The sequence below is a fragment of the Bos grunniens genome, chromosome 22 (genome assembly GCF_055505025.1).
Source record: "Bos grunniens cultivar Pamir isolate PY7600 chromosome 22, Bosgru_T2T1.0, whole genome shotgun sequence".
Classification (NCBI taxonomy): Eukaryota; Metazoa; Chordata; class Mammalia; order Artiodactyla; family Bovidae; genus Bos; species Bos grunniens.
In genome coordinates this window covers 25364332-25383927 of record NC_141186.1, presented here as the reverse complement: position 1 = coordinate 25383927, position 19596 = coordinate 25364332, and the positions used below count along the sequence as shown (strand labels likewise).

The 19596-nt window shown below is 39.4% G+C and overlaps 1 protein-coding gene across 1 annotated transcript in view; it reads left to right on the top strand.

Annotated features, from left to right (window-relative positions):
* CNTN6 (contactin 6) overlaps window positions 1-19596 on the top strand; it is a 260095-nt gene that overhangs the window by 112703 nt on the left and 127796 nt on the right. The window contains exon 4 of the mRNA XM_086366672.1: window positions 13025-13120. Coding sequence (XP_086222798.1) covers window positions 13025-13120 — 96 coding nt within the window. The remainder of the gene's footprint in view (window positions 1-13024; window positions 13121-19596) is intronic.

Sequence of the window (19596 nt, the reverse complement as noted above, 5' to 3'; positions counted from 1 at the left end):
AAAGGGCATATTATGTGTATTATGTGTAGAAGAGGATTCTGGTTGGTGTAGCTGTTCATATTTACCCCTCTTACCAAGGATCCTGGAGCCATACTTCAAGGAAATCGCTCCCATTTACTGTAATGAGCATCACAAAAATAGATCAAAAGGGAGAGAAGAGTGAGATTGCTCCTGAAAGGACATAGGTTCACCATATTTTCCACCCAAACTAGTACCTCCAGCCCTCTTAGCTGATGATCTGGCACAGGAGCTAATTACATCTGAAGCTCTGCCTGAACTCCCTCAGACCTCTGGGAGGCCAGTGATCAGTTTGGCTTTTTTGCTACCATGTGTGAGGACTTTTGTACCAGGCTAGGACTTTCTTTCCAAAAAGGCAGGAAGACTTTTGGATAAAAAGAAATTCTGCTTTGCCTTCCTCTTTGTCCCTTCTCCCCTTCCTCTGGTTTTCCCCTCTCCCTCCATGGTATGACCAGAGTGGTATCCTGAAGAGCTGAAAATGCTTCTGGAGTCAGAATTAGGTAGGAGTCCCTTTCTGGACCTCTTCTAGCTGTTCAGCCTTGGGTAAGTTAATTAACCTTTCTGAACTTTGTGTCATAGTAGCTATATCTCAAGGACACCGTGAAGATTAAATGTTATGTTGTGTATCAAGTTTCAGTAACTGTGAACTATGTCAATAAATAAAAATTTCCTTCCATTGTGCTGGAAAGCCCCTTTCACTGTGCCCCTCCAAGCTTAGTGGATGCATTCAAATTTTTAACTGAAATCCAGTTAAACCCCAGCATTTTTCAGATTAGCTACTTTGATGGTCAAAATGGAATACTTCCTCGCTGCCATTCATGGCTCCTTAGCAAAATCTTCAAATGTTCATTCTGGAAAAAAGATAACCTTGATCTCTCTCTCTCTCTCTTTCTCTCTCTCTCTCTCTCTCACACACACACACACATCTGAGTCCATTTCTTCCCACATGCTATCAGTTGAGTTCAGTCGCACAATCGTGTCCACCTCTTTGCAACAATAAGGACCACAGCACACCAGGCTTCCCTGTCCATCACCAAGCAACTCCTGGAGCCTACTCAAACTCATGTCCATTGAGTCAGTGATGCCATCCAATCATCTCATTCTCTGTCTCCTCTTCTCCTCCCACCTTCAATCTTTCCCAGCATTGGGGTCTTTTCCAATGAGTCAGTTCTTCACATTAGGTCACCAAAATATTGGAGTTTCAGCTTCAGCATCAGTCCTTCCAACGATTCAGAACTGATTTCCTTTAGGATGGACTGGTTGGATCTCCTTGCAGTCCAAGGGACTCTCAGGAGTCTTCTCCAATGCTACATGGTGCATTCTTTATTCACCTGAAGACTGACTTCTTCCAAATACTCCTCTTTTTTCACTTGAGCAACACTTGTAAAATTCATTAATCAAGGAACACAAGTAGCCTTAGTAAATCTCTTTAGAGATTAGAGATTACTGACTAAAAATGTACTGGCATCGTCCTTCTTGTGGAATAAAAGGCAGGAAAGTGAGCATTTGCCAAAAGGCACAATCCAAGACCAAGAAAAAGCAGAACAGCCTAGGATTTTTCTGGCTACTCACTCACCAGGCCGAGAGGTTTACTTCTGCCTCCAGTTGGGCTGTGTAGCTTTCTGAGCAGAGAGGTTCAATGACCTGCCATCTAACACTCTTGTCAAGTTGGCGAAACATTCTCTATAGTAAAATACAATGTGATGTGGCTGTGCTTGGAATAAAATGCATATGCTTTGAGTTTCAGCCTTTTTTTCTTTCATTAATTCACTGAGCATTTGAGCTGGCCACTGGCTGAGCAGAAAAGGGAGTTCCATACTCAGTCTTTAAGAAAATACATTTTATGACATCATCAGCCATTGAGATGAGAACAGAAAATGAAACCCATTTAAAATTTCTAAACATCCTTCTTTTGTTGATCATTAACAATACACAGTTCCCAATAACATTTATTTAGTACCTAGCATCTTTAAAAAGTTTTAGAGATATTACATCTCTATTTCTCTGACACAGGGGCTGTTGGGAGCTCCATTTCATTCATTTATTTATTTATTTTTGGCCTTGCAGCTGTGGGATCTTAATTTCCTTACCAAGGACTGAACCCGAGCCATGGCAATGAAAGTGCCATCTGCTAACCACTGAACCTCCAGTGAATTACCAGTAGCTCTATTTAAAGTGGTGAGAACTGAGATAGAAAGAAACTATAGAATCTGCCCTGCATCAACAGCTGACACATAGTGGATACCATTATCCACTTGAACTTATACTCTCTGATCCTCAACCTGTGTTCTTGATCATTTTGTTCCATCACCAATTATCTGGTGCATAATTCCTTAGTGGGATGTTTAATCTTTGAATGCCTACTTAAACTTCTTTTCTTTTCAGAAACACTGAGGATCTGCACTCTTCAGTAATCTGACATCTCAGTCTGTCCTATGCTATCAAACTTATATTGCTCCATCCTTCACTTCTGCTTCTCTTTCATTCACCTAGTTTTAACTATAGGGAATGCGCAAATTTAGAAAGCAAGATGGACAAGTCATGTTTAGAAATTTTTTTTTTTCAGTCATAGCTTACCCTGCTTTTACCATCATTAGTCATAAAAAATGAGTCCATTGATAGAAATTCAAATCCAGTCTTGAATGTATATTATAATAGACCAATTATTTCATAGTTGTTTCCTTGTTCTGTTTATTAAACACTTTTCTCTCTGAAAATCTTGATGCTAAGCCAATAGGAAAAAAATCTTTTAGCCCCCTCCTCACTATTATTCTATATTTTTTTCTTAAAAAAAAAAAACATAAGGAAATGGTTCTCATTAGATTTGTTATTCTCAGAAAACCAAAGAGCAGCTCACTTGCTCTCTCCATTTATTTCTGAAGTTTTATAAAAAGCCCTTTATACCAAAAAAGAGAAATTTAACATGGTTTGTAAATGGATTTGACACCAGACTCTCTTAGAGTATCTCTTTTCTTCCTGCTTGCATATAACAATTCGAAATTTATGCCCAATATCAAGACTTAACTATTGCCCCTTTTACAGAATTTGACAGTAGTATTGTGCTTTATTAGGTTATGTCATGTTACTGAGTTGTACTAGGAAACACAGTAATATTGCAAACTCTGTAACTGAAAATGTGGTGGAAATCATCTTGAAAATGATGGTGGAAAATGAAACTGGTCTAAGTAGACATATTTTTGTATGCTACTTAATAAAGACCTGGGAGAATTAATTACAGTACCAAGAATTTCAGCTTATTCAAAACCACCCAAGAAATAAGAAATAGTAACAATTTTGGTGTTCTCCATGAGCAGCCCTCTTCCAAGGGACAAGTTAATAGAGATATAAATTCAGAATCACCTTACTGCAATGTCTTGAGATCCATAAAGAGTATTTTGATTACAAAAGCTACACATGTTGTATCTGGGAATTCAGCAGAACTAATGCAGAACTAGAGAATTATTCTTGATAATTTTCACCAGTTCCCTTTCACTGGGCAAAGTACCAGCTTCTGGTACAGGAAGATGTTTTTCCGTGGGCAAAAACAAGAACATGTACCTCCAATGTGGGAGCTGTATCATGAAGGTGAACATGTGCTCCTTGGTCCTGTTTACTTCAGCGCCAGCTCTTAATGCTGAGGCTTCTTCAGAGGATTTGCAAAGGGGGAAAACAATATTTGATTGATGGAGACCCAGGAGCAGAGTAAAGGAAATCTTAGAGCTGAAAATCAGATTTTGTGTCCTCAAAGTGATCAAAATTGCTGTTGAGGTGTTGGAAGAGAGAAAATGAGCGCTGGTCTGGGGGCAGATCATACGGTCTGTGTCTTGGATTAGATGCTAGTTAGAGAGGCAGTTAAGTGGTTAAGCAAATGTCCTCTAGAGCAACGATATTTGGAATTAAATTTTATTTCCTTTACTTACAAGCACTGTGAAGTAGGATAGATCCATCAATTTCTGAGTTTCGTAGGCGGAGCTGGAGGGAGGTGGACTTCTTTGCAGAGGAAAATGGGGAGATTTAGTTTTCCATTGCTCTTCAAAAGGAGGACTGTAGTGGGAACATTATAGAAAAGACAGAAAGAATAGAGATAAGTTATAGAAGGAAGGAACTAAATAACTTTTAAGAAGTAAATATCTTATATTGGATTTTAAGGTGTTTGGGTCACATATTACTAAATCAATAAGCTCGACAATAGAGGCACAAAGTGTGGTAATGGTGGCACTCCAAATTTGTGTGTCTGTGTGTGTGTGTTAGCAGGTGTGTATATCTGTATGTAGGCCAAGACAAGTGGCTGAGTTCCTGCTTGCAGGGACAGGTGGATGCAGACAAATCAAGAACACATGTGAAGGGAAAAAAGAAAAGATGCATAGGAGTAAGGATATCAGAAAGGAAAAGTGAAGAAGTCAAAGTGTTAGTCACTCAGACATGTTCAACTCTTTGCAACCCCATGGACTGCAGCCCAGTGGGCTTCTCTGTCCATGAAATTCTCCAGGCAAGAACACTGAAGTGGGTTGCCATTTCCTTCTCCTGGGGTTAGGGCTAGGATTAGGATCTTCTCAACTCAGGGACTGAACCCAGGTCTCCTGCATTGGCAGGCAGATTCTTTACCATCTGAGCCACCAAGGAGCTATTTCTAAAGCCTGACAACACAGCACTCCCCACACCAACCCAAGAATTTGCAGAACTCTTTGGAAAGGCATTGAGCTTTTGTGTTGGTTTGTTTGAGCTTGGAGTGGCAGTTTATGCCAGTTTATATGTTGCAAGGGGCAGGGACATCCCAGTTAACATCTGGAGAGAACAACAGAATAACATGTTGCTTGCGAGAGTGAGTCCTGGAACCAGACTATCTCCTTTTCAGTTCTGCCTTGACAAGTAAAAATTGTGTGGTCTTCAGTCAGTTGCTAATCCACTATGGACCTCAATATTCTCCTTTGTTAAATGCATGTGATATTGGTATCTACATTCCAGGGTCATCATGAAGATTCAAGGAAACTGCTTCACTGAGTGTTTGGTACATAGTAGTTATTCTTGCCGTCTATGGGGTTGCACAGAGTCAGACACGACTGAAGCGACTTAGCAGCAGCAGCAGTTATTCTTGATATATGAAAGAATAAAGGAAAAATAAAGAATATTTAAAACACTGTAACAAAGTCATTCATGCATTGCCAATCAACAAAGATTCAATAAATAGTTTTATTTTTACTTTGAACAACTCAACTACTCTATGTCCTGCTTGAAGCATGGACCTTTTCCTGGTGAAGATTTTTCCTGTCTCTATCTTTTTAAGTGCAGTTCTCTTGATCGGGGTCAACAAACCCTGGGTACCCACAGACTTCCTCTCAGTTATGAGAGTTGGCAAACCACTGGCCTCCTTCTGTGATGGGGGCTGGCACCGCCAAACATATCCTCTGACTGTGATCCTCAGGTCTTGGCAGCCAATACACAGTTTTCTTGCTTTAATTGGGCTGAGATTCATTCCTACATGTGGCAGCTGCAAAGATGTATTCTCCTTACAATTAGGCATTGCAACGCTTAGCATTGCTTGGACTTAATTTTAAGTACGTTTTGGTGGCCCTTTTCCCTCCACTGCACCTTGGTTGCTCCAGGAGAGAGCATATGGCCCAGTAATTCTTTAAAGCTCATTTTATGGGCCATTCTCAGGCACTTCCTGCTGGCCTTTGGAACAGAGCCTTGTTTGTGACTGCATTTTTGCTTATGCTCCTGCCAAATGCTTCCTCCAAAACCAGCAATAAAACCACAGGATCCGATAAGCCCTGGTCATCAGAATGGCTTAATGAGAGCAACCTCGGCAATTGGGGTCTTTAATAGCAACCAGCACGGCAGGACTTGTGCCTTGAGTACCAGGACAGCCTGGGCAGGTCACCTTTGTGGTTTATGGGAATTTCTCCAAATAATACAAAATTTGAGACCATCTCAGGGAATGATCTCACATTAAGCTATTTTTTTCTTAAGCAAAAAATGGATAGGACAAAAACAGAACAGGGTGGTTCTCTCTGGCTTCTCCTTATAGAAGAATAGATCTGGAGTTTATAAAGGTCTTACAGAGAAAAGAAAATATCACTGGGTTTGTATGGCTACCTTCACTGTACATTGCTTCAAAATTATGTGAATTATATTATGTTGCTGGCTGGCAGAAATGTACTTGAAATACAGGTTGGATACTTAAAACAGATTTTGTTCAAAGTATATTCACATGAAATGTCACTTAAGGTAAAATTAGATCTTATCTATGATCTCTGTGCTATTAAACAGTTTTAAAATCTGAATTATTAATTAAAACCTGTGAACTAGTACTATTTTAAAATGATTGTGTTTTGATTGCTAACAGAACTTGGGTGGCTTTCAAAAGAAGTTGATTTCCTTTTATGTTAGCTAATAGAAACCCCATTGTAATCATAAAAGGCATGAAGAAATTATGTTACAAGTGGATGTTATTTAAGTGGAAGTTAACACAGAATATATTAAAGTACCCATGGTCTTATCAACAGCGTGTTATAATGGCTTCTGATTAACACTGAAAACATGATTGATGGTAGTGTGAGCATGGAACACTGACAATGGGACACTGAGAGAATGTAATTGAAAGCTTGTTAATTTCATACAATCATTCAATTTCTCTCTACTCCTTTGTGACAGCTTTTGTTTTTATGACCATTAAAAAGTCATGACAATTTAATGAGACCTTTCAATGATAATAGTAATGAGGGGAAAAAAAAAACCATTAAAATTCTCACTTGTTATCACTGCTAGAAATAGAAATAATCAATATATTAGTTTTTGGTTTTAAATGCAGTTTGTTAGCCTGATTCTTAATGCTGCTGCTGCTAAGTCGCTTCAGTCGTGTCCGACTCTGTGTGACCCCACAGACAGCAGCCCACCAGGCTCCCCCGTCCCTGGGATTCTCCAGGCAAGAACACTGGAGTGGGTTGCCATTTCCTTCTCCACTGCCTGAAAGTGAAAAGTGAAAGTGAAGTCCCTCAGTCATGTCCGACTCTTTGAGTAGGTAAAATGATGCAAACAAGTCTAGTCAGTAATTGACATTAAGTGTACCAAAATGTTATGGGCTGACAGTTATACTATAGCCAAAGAAGAAAGGGGGGCATATTTGTTTAAAAATCCTCTAAAGAAATATGCAAGGCACTCTAGTTTCCTGATAGCTCAGTTGGTAAAGAATCCACCTGCAATGCAGGAGACCCTGGTTCAATTCCTGGGTTGGGAAGATCCACTGGAGAAGGGATGGGCTACCCACATCAGTATTCTTGGACTTCCCTTGTGGCTCAGCTGGTAAAGAATGTGCCTGCAATGTGGAAGACCTGGGTTTGATCCTTGGGTTGGGAAGATTTCCTGGAAAAGGGAAAGGCTACCCACTCCAGTATTCTAGCCTAGAGAATTCAATGGACTGCATAGACCATGGGGTCACAAGAATTGGACATGACTGAGAAACTTTAGCTTTCTAGATCCTAAGCAGGTATAAAGCTAATGACTGCTGAAGATGAAAGGAAAGAGATTTAGTTGGGAAGAAGCAGACTATATCTTGGACAAATATTTTCATTATTAAAAGTAGAGCATACATATGTATGTATATATATGTATCAGTTCAGTTCAGTTCAGTTCAGTCGCTCAGTCATGTCTGACTCTTTGCAACCCCATGAATTGCAGCACACCAGGCCTCCCTGTCCATCACCAGTTTCTGGAGTTCACTCAGACTCATGTCCATCAAGTCAGTAATGCCATCCAGCCATCTCATCCTCTGTCGTCCCCTTCTCCTCCTGCCCCCAATCCCTCCCAGCATCAGAGTCTTTTCCAGTGAGCCACCTCTTCGCATGAGGTGGCCAAAGTACTGGAGTTTCAGCTTCAGCATCATTCCTTCCAAAGAAATCCCAGGGCTGATCTCCTTCAGAATGGACTGGTTGGATCTCCTTGCAGTCCAAGGGACTCTCAAGAGTCTTCTCCAACACCACAGTTCAAAAGCATCAATTCTTTGGCACTCAGCCTTCTTCACAGTCCAACTCTCACATCCATATGTGACCACAGGAAAAACCATAGCCTTGACTAGATGGACCTTTGTTGGCAAAGTAATGTCTCTGCTTTTTAAAATGCTATCTAGATTGGTCATAACTTTCCTTCCAATGAGTAAGTGTCTTTTAATTTCATGGTTGCAGTCACCATCTGCAGTGATTTTGGAGCCCAGAAAAATAAAGTCTGATACTATTTCCACTGTTTTCCTATCTATTTGCCATGAAGTGATGGGACCAGATGCCATGATCTTAGTTTTCTGAATGTTGAGCTTTAAGCCAACTTTTTCACTCTCCACTTTCACTTTCATCAAGAGGCTTTTTAGTTCCTCTTCACTTTCTGCCATAAGGCTGGTGTCATCTGCATATCTGAGGTTATTGATATTTCCCCGGCAATCTTGATTCTAGCTTGTGCTTCTTCCAGCCTAGCATTTCTCATAATGTAACTCTGCATATAAGTTAAATAAGTAGGGTGACAATATACAGCCTTGACGAACTCCTTTTCCTATTTGGAACCAGTCTGTTGTTCCATGTCCAGTTCTAACTGTTCTTTCTTGACCTGCATACAGATTTTTCAGGAGGCAGGTCAGGTGGTCTGGTATTCCCATCTCTTTCAGAATTTTCCACAGTTTATTGTGATCCACACAGTCAAAGGCTTTGGCATAGTCAATAAAGCAGAAATAGATGTTTTTCTGGAACTCTCTTGCTTTTTCCATGATCCAGCGGATGTTGGCAATTTCATCTCTGGTTCCTCTGCCTTTTCTAAAACCAGCTTGAACATCAGGAAGTTCATGGTTCACGTATTGCTGAAGCCTGGCTTGGAGAATTTTGAGCATTACTTTACTAGCGTGTGAGATGAGTGCAATTGTGTGGTAGTTTGAGCATTCTTTGGCATTGCCTTTCTTTGGGATTGGAATGAAAACTGACCTTTTCCAGTCCTGTGGCCACTGCTGAGTTTTCCAAATTTGCTGGCAGATTGAGTGCAGCACTTTCACAGCATCATCTTTCAGGATTTGAAATACATATATATGCTCTACTTTTAATAATGAAAATATTTGTCCAAGATATAGTCTACTTCTTCCCAACTAAATCTCTACATATATACATATATATGAAATTACATATATACATTACATCAGTTCAGTTCAGTTGCTCAGTCGTGTCTGACTCTCTGTGACTCCATGGACCACAACATGCCAGACTTCCCTGTCCATCGACAACTCCCCATCCAACCATCTTATCCTCTGTCATCCACTTTTCCCACCTTCAATCTTTCCCAGCATCAGAGTCTTTTCCAGTGAGTCAGTTCTTCACATCAGGTGGCCAACGTATTGGAGTTTCAGCTTCAACATCAGTCCTTCCAATGAATATTTAGGACTGATCTCCTTTAGGGTTGACTGGTTGGATCTCCTTGTGTCCAAGGGAGTCTCAAGAGTCTTCTCCAACACCACAGTTCAAAAGGATCAATCCTTTGGTGGTCAGCTTTATAGTCCAACTCTCACATCCATACATGACTACTGCAAAAAACACAGTTTTGACTAGATGAACCTTTGTTGGCAAAGTAATGTCTCTGCTTTTTAATATACTATCTAGATTGGTCATAGTTTTTCTTCCAGGGAGCAAGAGTCTTTTAATTTTGTGACTGCAGTCACCATCTGCAGTGATTTTGGAGCCCCCCAAAATAAAAACTGTCACTGTTCCCACTGTTTCCCCATCTATTTGCCATGAAGAGATGGGATTGGATGACTTGATCTTTGTTTTCTGAATGTTGTTTTAAGCCATCAATAGATTTTTAATTCTTCTTCACCTTCTGCCATAAGGGTGGTGTCATCTGCATATCTGAGGTCATTGATATTTCTCCCAACAATCTTGATTCCAGGTTGTGCTTCATCCAGACCGGCATCTCACATGATGTATTCTGCATATAAATTAAATAAGCAGGGTGACAATATACAGCCTTGATGTACTCCTTTCCCTATTTGGAACCAGTCTGTTGTTCCATGTCCAGTTCTAACTGTCAGGAGGCAGGTCAGGTGGTCTGGCATTCCCATTTCTTGAAGAATTTTCCACAGTTTGCTGTGATCCACACAGTCAAAGGCTTTGGCATAGTCAATAAAGCAGAAATAGATGTTTTTCTGGAACTCTCTTGCTTTTTCCATGATCCAGCGGATGTTGGCAATTTGATCTCTGGTTCCTCTGCCTTTTCTAAAACCAGCTTGAACATCAGGAGGTTCATGGTTCACGTATTGCTGAAGCCTGGCTTGGAGAATTTTGAGTATTACTTTACTAGCGTGTGAGATGAGTGCAATTGTGTGGTAGATGTTTTTATTGGAGAAGGCAATGGCACCCCACTCCAGTACTCTTGCCTGGAAAATCCCATGGACGGAGGAGCCTGGTGGGCTGTAGTCAATGGGATCGATAAGAGTCGGACACGACTGAGTGACTTCACTTTCACTTTTCACTTTCAGGCATTGGAGAAGGAAATGGCAACCCACTCCAGTGTCCTTGCCTGGAGAATCCCAGGGATGGGGGAGCCTGTTGGGCTGCCGTCTATGGGGTGGCACAGAGTCGGACACGACTGAAGCAACTTAGCAGCAGCAGCAGCAGCAGATGTTTTTATGGAACTCTTGCTTTTTTGATGATCCAGCAGATGTTGGCAATTTGATCTCTGGTTCCTCTGCCTTTTCTAAATCCAGCTTGAACATCTGGAAGTTCACAGTTCACATACTATTGAAGACTGGCCTGAAGAATTTTGAGCATTACTTTACTAGCATGTGAGATGATTGTAACTGTGCAGTAGTTTGAACATTCTTTAGCATTGCCTTTCTTTGGGATTGGAATGAAAACTGACATTTTCCAGTCCCATGGCCACTGCTGAGTTTTCCAAATTTGCTGGCATATAGAGTGCAGCACTTGCACAGCATCATCTTTTAGGATTTGAAACAGCTTAACTGGAATTCCATCACTTCCACTTGTTTTGCCACAGTTCTGGTTCAGTCTCTACAGGGTCTCTGGGTCCTGGTGCCCACAAGGTTAGTTTGAGACCTCTGAGTATCTCTGGTGGGTAAGGGGTTTGATTCTAAATGCGATTTCATCCCTGCTACTGCCTTGCTGGGGCTTCTTCTTTGCCCTTGTACATGGGTTATTTTTTTTGGTGGGATCCAACATTTTCCACTCAATGGTTGTTCAATAGTGAGTTGTAATTTTGGAGTTCTTGCAGCAAATGAGTGCACATCCTTCTACTCTGCCATCTTACACATGTCCTTCACTATATATATATATATCGGAGAAGGCAATGGCACCCCGCTCCAGTACTCTTGCCTGGAAAATCCCATGGATGGAGGAGCCTGGTAGGCTGCAGTCCATGGGGTCACTGAGGGTCGGACACGACTGAGCGACTTTGCTTTTACTTTTCACTTTCATGCATTGGAGAAGGAAATGGCAACCCACTCCAGTGTTCTTGCCTGGAGAATCCCAGGGATGGGGGAGCCTGGTGGGCTGCCGTCTATGGGGTTGCACAGAGTCGGACACGACTGAAGTGACTTAGCATAGCATAGCATATATATATATATATATGAAATTTACATATCAGATCTAGTGATTTATTTTTTTTAATTGTCATTCATGAAAAGGAAGCAAAGTGCACAAAAAGAATACTCATTTGGGAAATAATACTTGGAGAGATAAAGAGTATGAGAAATACCATATATTTCTCACACCATTGGCCATCTAGATGGTATTAACACTTGGTGTGTAGATGGAGAACAACAAATATTTTTGGATATTTCTTCTCAAACATAATAGGTGAAAGTTAAATGTGAGTTTCAACTTTTTCTATTCAGCTGCAAAAGATGTCTGGAAAAGTATCTTTGGTTAGAAAAGTGTAATATTTACTCTATAAACCTATAAACTTATTACTGTGAAAGAAAGGGCAGTAGATTTTGATAGACAATTAGCAGTCTCTACAACAATTATTACAACATGTAAATCATATTTATATGTATGTGTGTGTGTGTATATATATATATATATATATTTTGTTATATGTTTTGTAATTGGTCCTCTACTTTTACCTTTAGTGAATATAATAAGAGCACAGTCTATGTCTGCTTTATTTACTAATACATCGTTTACCCTTAATACCCTTCCTATCTTTTAGTAGGTATTCAATACAAATTTGTTAAATCACTGACTGACTGACTGAATGAATGAATACAAGTGATTTTCCAGGCAAAGAAACTAAGGTTCAGACAAGTTATACAGTTTAGCCCTTTCTAGAGGCTGCTGCTAAGTCGCTTCAGTCGTGTCCGACTCTAGAGGCTGGGTGACCATTTTCTAGGAATGTTGAATGATTTATAACTCAGATGGATAGCTTAATAAGACAGTTAGTAAGCTCTCTTCCAACACTGAATGTCTAGGATTCTTCGGTGTTGTAGGAAATTACAACACTCCAAACAGGACCACGAAGCTGCTTTGTGAAGGAGTAGATCAAGAGAAATTAGATTTACCTTTTTTCTTGGTTCAGTCACCTATTATTCTTTCCCTCACAACATTCCAAGCTAAGCTCTCACAGGCTTCATCCCCATATCAAAATGGTTACCATTAATCTAAAATGATAGAAGATTGCAGCAAACTTGCCACATACCTCTTTTAAATCATGCCTTCCTTGGGCAGAAAAGTAAATATGTGCTGTGTTTAAAAGATTTCCTGTTGAGCTTCAGGCTGCCTGGGAGAATAAAACAGATAGTGAGTTATGTTAATAAATGTCTTTATCATATATTCTGCATAGTTGTACTAAAATAAAAAAAGGAAAGACAAAATTTTGAGAGGTAAAACCAGTGTACATCAATTGATTATCAACTAAATCTTTTGGTCGGACAAGTGTGAGTGTTCATTGCTGTTGCCAGTTTTTTCTTCTTAAAATTTTGTTCTGCAAAGCAATTAGTTCTAAATCTGCTTTTCTGTTTTTCAAGATATCGAAGACTTCGAAACGAAAACAAGAAGCACAGTGTCCGTCCGAGAAGGTCAAGGCGTGGTGCTTCTCTGTGGTCCACCGCCACACTTTGGAGGTATGGTTACTTTCGGTCACACCATTAATTCGGCCACTCAGGGGATAAAGTAGGCATAGTAGTCCTTAGTGCCAGTGGTAGCCCTCCATCAAATCTAAGGGACTATGAAAGTTTTTCTGGCTCATCCTGCTGCATCAAGTCCTAATCCAAGTCTTTTCTTCTAAAAACATATTCAATCACTCACTCAACAGATATGTCCTTAAAGAGACGCAGTATGGCCCTGTACACACGTGTGAGCGTTGGGGCTTTGCAGTGAAATGATCACAGCTGTAATCTGTGGTTAACCTACATGGCAAAGAACGATTTGTTTAACCTTTTTAGGCTCAATTTACTCAGCTGTAAAGTAGAGATACTAACTGATGCCTATACTATAGGACAGTCACGAATGTTAAATGAGCTAATGAAACTGTGAAAAGTGAAGTTGCTCAGTCGTGTCCGACTCTTTGCGACACGTGTCCGACTCATGCCTCCATCCATAAAATTTTCCAGGTAAGAGTACCGGAGTGGGTTTCCATTCCCTTCTCCAGGGGTTCTTCCTGACCCAGGGATCGAACCCTGGTCTCCCGCATTGCGGGCAGATGCTTTTACCGTCTGAGCCACCAGGGAAGCCCAAGCTAATGAATGTAAACCAATTAATTTAACAACCAGGTTTTTATTTTAAAAAGAAAGCTAGGACTGTTATTTTATTTTAATTATTGGGTTCCATGGAGAAGCAAATTTCAACAGCTGTTCTGGAAACCTCATGCTAACTATTGGAAGAGGAAAGTTGCCCCTTTAATTGGAAGAAAATGTTACGGGACACCAAATCAGGTTATCTCCTGATGATGGTGAAAATCAAGCAGTAAATGCTATTCTCTGCTTTGGAAGAATCTGGATTAACTGGTGAACTATCCAGTTGCCAGGGATCTAAAGCACCCACTGATTCTCACCCCACTGGTTTGCAATTTCTTAAAATCTGGAGAGTTTGGTACAATTTGGTAGATTCTCAGCCAGCTGTGATCCTGGAGGAAGTCAGTGTAAAAATATCCATAAATTCATTTCAGTTAGTACGATCCGATATCATACTATGTTATAAAAGTGAAAGCCTCTTAGTCGTGTCCTACTCTTTGCGACCTCATGGAGGATACAGCCCCTGGAATTCTCCAGGCCAGAATACTGGAGTGGGTAGCCTTTCCTGTCTCCAGGGAATCTTCACAACACAGACATCCAACCTAGGTCTCCCACATTGCAGGAGGATTCTTCCAGCTGAGCCACAAGGGGAGCCCAAGAATACTGGAGTGGGTAGCCTATCTCTTCTCCAGGGGATCTTCCCGACCCAGAAATTGAACCAGGGTCTCCTGCATTGCAGATGGATCCTTTACCAACTGAGCTATGAGGGGAAAGCCACACCATGTTATAGTTCAGTTCAGTTCAGTTGCTCAGTCGTGTCTGACTCTTTGCAACCCCATGGACTGCAGCATGCCAGGCTTCCCTGTCCATTACCAACTCCTGAAGCCTGCTCAAACTCATGTCCATCAAGTCAGTGATGCCATCCAAACATTTCGCCCTCTGTCCTCCCCTTCTCCTCCTGCCTTCAATTTTTCTCAGCATCAGGGTCTTTTCCAAGGAGTCCATTCTTAGCATCAGGTGGCTAAAGTATTGGAATTTCAGCTTTAGCATTAGTCCTTCCAATGAATATTCAGGACTGATTTCCTTTACGATGGACTAGTTGGCTCTTCTTGCAGTCAAGGGACTCTCAAGAGTCTTCTCCAACACCACAGTTTAAAAGCATCAACTCTTCGGTGCTCAGCTTTCTAGTCCAACTCTCACATCCATACATGACTACTAGAAAAATCATAGCTTTGACTAGACAGACCTTTGTTGACAAAGTAATATCTCTGCTTTTTAATATGCTATCTAGGTTGGTCATAGCTTTTCTTCCAAGGAGCAAGCATCTTTTAATTTCATGGCTGTAGTCACCATCAGCAGTGATTTTGGAGCCCCAAATCACTATATGATAATAAAGTATGTCACTGTTTCCATTGTTTCCCCATCTATTTGCCATGAAGTGATGGGACCAGATGCCATGATCTTAGTTTTTTGAAGTACTGTTATAGTTAATTTAATAATAATAGCAAGTACTTACACAGTACAGATCTAAATACTTTATATATTTTAGATTTTTAATTCTGTAGAACTACTAGTCGAGGGAGATACTATGATGTTTCTTGTTTTATGGATGAGAATACTAAGATACAGAGAGGGTAAGTAAATGGTCCAGTGTCATGAATCTTGTAATCATGAAGCCAGACATCAAATCCATGCAGTCTGGGTCCCAGACCCTGGATAGATCCTAACCACCAATGTCTCTTATAATTGATTTCCACTTTAGAACACGAGGATTTTTGGAAACAGATGGAAAAATTTTAAGAAATAAGTGAAAACAACTTTTCTTCTAATATTAAAACAAATATTATTTATGATCCTTCACAAACTTGAAGTTATTTTTGCCATTACTTTCAGTGTCATACAATCTTGTGAAATGCTAACACAAAAAGAAAAAAAAACAAACATACAAACCCTAATTGGAAGTTAGAAATATTTTTATTCAATATTATTACAGAGTGGTATGTCACTTTGCTCACTAGCAATATTAGGGAAGAGTTACAATACTTTCAACGTTACCTGATAAAATGATATTATTCCAGAGCACACAAAAATTTGATAGTGCTTATTTTTTAACAATTAAAAAAGAAGTGAAAGTGAAGTCGCTCAGTCGTGTCCAACTCTTTGCGACCCCATGGACTGTAGCCTGCCAAGCTCCTCCGTCCATTGGATTCTCCAGGCAAGACTAATGGAGTGGGTTGCCATTTCCATCTCCAGGAGATCTTCCCGACACAGAGATCGAACCTGAGTCTCCCGCACTGCAGGCAGACTCTTTACCATCTGAGCCACCAGGGGCTCCATTTTTTAACAATAGGAAGGTTATTTTCCAGTACCATAATCTAAGACAAATCATGCAAATCATGTTTGTTTGTACTGTCGGTCTACGTCATTTTATACTCTGACATTGGTCAAAGAGACTTGACAGAATCATAGACTAGTTTCAACTTTGTTTGAAAAAGTTCAACTTTTTCAACTAGTTCAACTAGTCTCAACTTTTTTACTCTAAATAGGAACAGCAGACATGTAAAATATTTCTAAATGAATGTCATTATATTTTTAAAAGGCAGTAAAGTAGGAGAAGATTTCCCTGGTCACCTTGTCACCTACCAGTGAAGAAGTATATGTTGATCTTTTTTTTTTTTTTAATTTTAATTGGAGGCTAATTACACTACAATATTGTGGTGGGTTTTGCCATACATTCACATGAATCAGCCATGGGTGTACATGTGTTCCCCATCCTGACCCTCCTTCCCACCCCCGTCCCCATCCCATCCCTCAGGGTCATCCCAGTGCACCAGCCCTGAGCACCCTGCCTCACGCATCAAACTTTTCAAGTATGTAAAACTTTCATTTTAACAGTGCCTGTTTAATGTCATGAAATTAACTCACAGATATACAAAACCTACCTGAAATTAAGTCTGTTATAACTGAATAATGAGTACCTGTTGCATACAAATTATGACAAATTTGACTGATACCAAATTCTGTTTTGCAATATATAATGCTCTAGCAGGATTCCAAAGGCATTTATCAATATTGACTTCATCCAGGTATTACAAGGATTTTCTTCTAAGAGCCATGGCTTTCTCATATCTACAATGACAGGAATGCTGGAATACTATTCATTTTTCCTTCATATCTCTCTCAGATCAAAACTGAGGGGATTATTGACACCATTTGCCTCAATTATACAAAGAATTATTAATTCTTTAAAGTATTAATAGAGTACTTGATTCATTAAATGTTAATAATGGCAATAATAACTACCAGTTGTTGAATTGTTACCCTCAGCAAGCACTATAAGGCTTTCCATTTATTTTCTCATTCCCAGTATTCCAATAATTAAGAATAATAATTTTAAAATAAGAACACTGAGACTCAGACTAAATCAATTTTTAATTAGTAAATAAAGACAAGATTCCAACCCAGAACTTTCTGACTTCAAAAATTGCCAGTGGATAAACTCTGTGGTTAATTCTTCAACCTCAATTTATTTATTAGTTTCAAGAATCTTACACCTCCAAGTTTGCTAAAAGCCCTAAGAGTGTCTTTACGTCATTAAAACAATTCATTCTTCTTTTTTCCTCACCTTTTTGTGAGGGTGAATTGTGCAAAGAAAAACCTCAAGAAAGAAAAGGAATGTATTTGTCAGATAAGCTTTAAATTGCATTAGTGGACAGCTAGTTGAAAGTGGGCCAACTCTACATACAGACATTGTCTATCTTTGTCTGTAATTTTCCTTGTATTTTATATATATATAAATATAATATATAATATATATATTATACTGTATTTTATAAATATACAAATAATAATATATGTTGTTATTTATATATAAAAACAATAAATATATTGTATTTTTATTATATATATAATATATATATATATTATATATATATATAATTCTAAGCTCATTCAGGTGGTTGGGTGAATTCATTTCCTTAGAGTTGTAGGCCTAAGGTCCCCATGTCCTTTCTGGTCAGCTGTCAAGGGCCACTCTCATTTTATAGAAGCTGCCCACACTTCTTGCCACAGGCCTCTACATTTTCAAAACCAGCAACAGCGAATCTCCTTTGCATCAGTTCCCTGTAATAATTCAAATCTCTCTAACCCTATCCAGTCCCAGAAAGGGCTCATCTGAATAGGTCAGCACCATCAAAGATAAAGCCACTTTTCCAAGTCAAGTGTGCCATCTATTCTAACATAATCATGAGGGCTCACCATATTCATAAATCCCATCATACTCAGATGGTGGGCAAGGGTCAGTGGGGGGTATTTTAGAATTCTGTCAGCCATAATTCACTTTCCTTCCTTTATTTCCATCTCTTTAAAGGCTCCATATTTGCCTGCACACCTGGCAGTCATAAAGACATGCCCTAGAAGTATACCAACTGGGACAGACAAAGTCAGCAGGGCAAGATGGAGTAAATGTTGGCAAGGCCAAATTTATTCTTATATCCAGTATGTGAATAGCAAAGACTCGCTGTAAATGTTAATAAAGCTTCTCATAGAGAAAGGTGCTATAGACTCCATAGTTCTAGAAGGCCATATGAGCTGAAATTCTCATATCATTTTTTGAAAAATTTGGTTCTGCTGTATGTGTACCTGGTATGTATGGTCTATGTACCTAGTCCACAGCAGTGAATCCCTCAAGGTGTTCAGTAACAAGTGAAAAATCATATTAAATGTGAAATCAGAACATCCTGAATTCTTCATGCTTTCTCTCTAATGTGTTCACAAAAAACTTGCATTTTTTTTCTTAACAAGGCCTGTCAAATATATTTCAGTCTGTTTTATATATTGTTTTTAAAAAAACTTTGGGACAGTAAGAAAAATACCAACTAGGCTGAACACTAGACATTTACCCAACAAAGAATAACTCCAGGACCCAAACTAACAAACAAACAAAAGAAAGTGTGTAAATGGATTTCCCATGAAAATAATTGGTCACGACTCAATGAAATAGTAGAATAATCAGCATAAGCCAAACCGAAGCAATGCTGTTATATGGATGTCCTTTCTTTCAAATAAATGACAGGATATCTCAGTAGACATTCTTATGGACAATTTTTAAGGCAACAACAAATGCAGACCCAGGAAGGGAGGATTTACAGATAAAGTTTATTTTAGCAGAAAGGTACCCACAGTGGAAAAGAAGAGAAGCCTAGGCAATAATACCAGAACACAAAATTGGCACGTTCTGCTGTATCTCTTAGAAATGTGATTTTTGGAAACACAACGGGAACCATTTGCTTTACTCTGTGGAGAGAAGCGTATTTTCTTCCATAATTCTACTTCCTTAGCAGAGATAAGCTCCTTGAATGTGACTGAATATATGCCAGAAGAGACGGACTCATTCTTCCTTTCTGTTCTCCTAAAATATGACTTCAAAATACTTCAGAGAAATGTCAGTTACAATGAAGGTGTGGTGGAAAGAACACACTGGATTGAAACATTTCATTCCCCATTAGACCTCATTTTCCTTTCTCCTAAACTCTCTCGCTGGTAGTCTATGACTTCATTTATCTTCACACAATATTTAAAAATCCCTTCCATTATCTGCTATATGTTTTATCCTTAATTTGGATATACACCTCAGTAAAATACAATTCTCTTACTTAGCTTCTTGGTTCTTGGCAGAACTAAAATTTGGATACTCAACTAAATAAAACCCTTTTCTTTCCTCCACAATGTCTTTAGAGAATTCTAAGGTCATTCCTAGAAACACATATTCATGTGACAAAAAAATGGCAATATAACATTTATTTTACTTATTCATATGGGGGAGGGGGTCACAGCTTTGGAATGGCCTTTGAACTGCTATGCAGAAA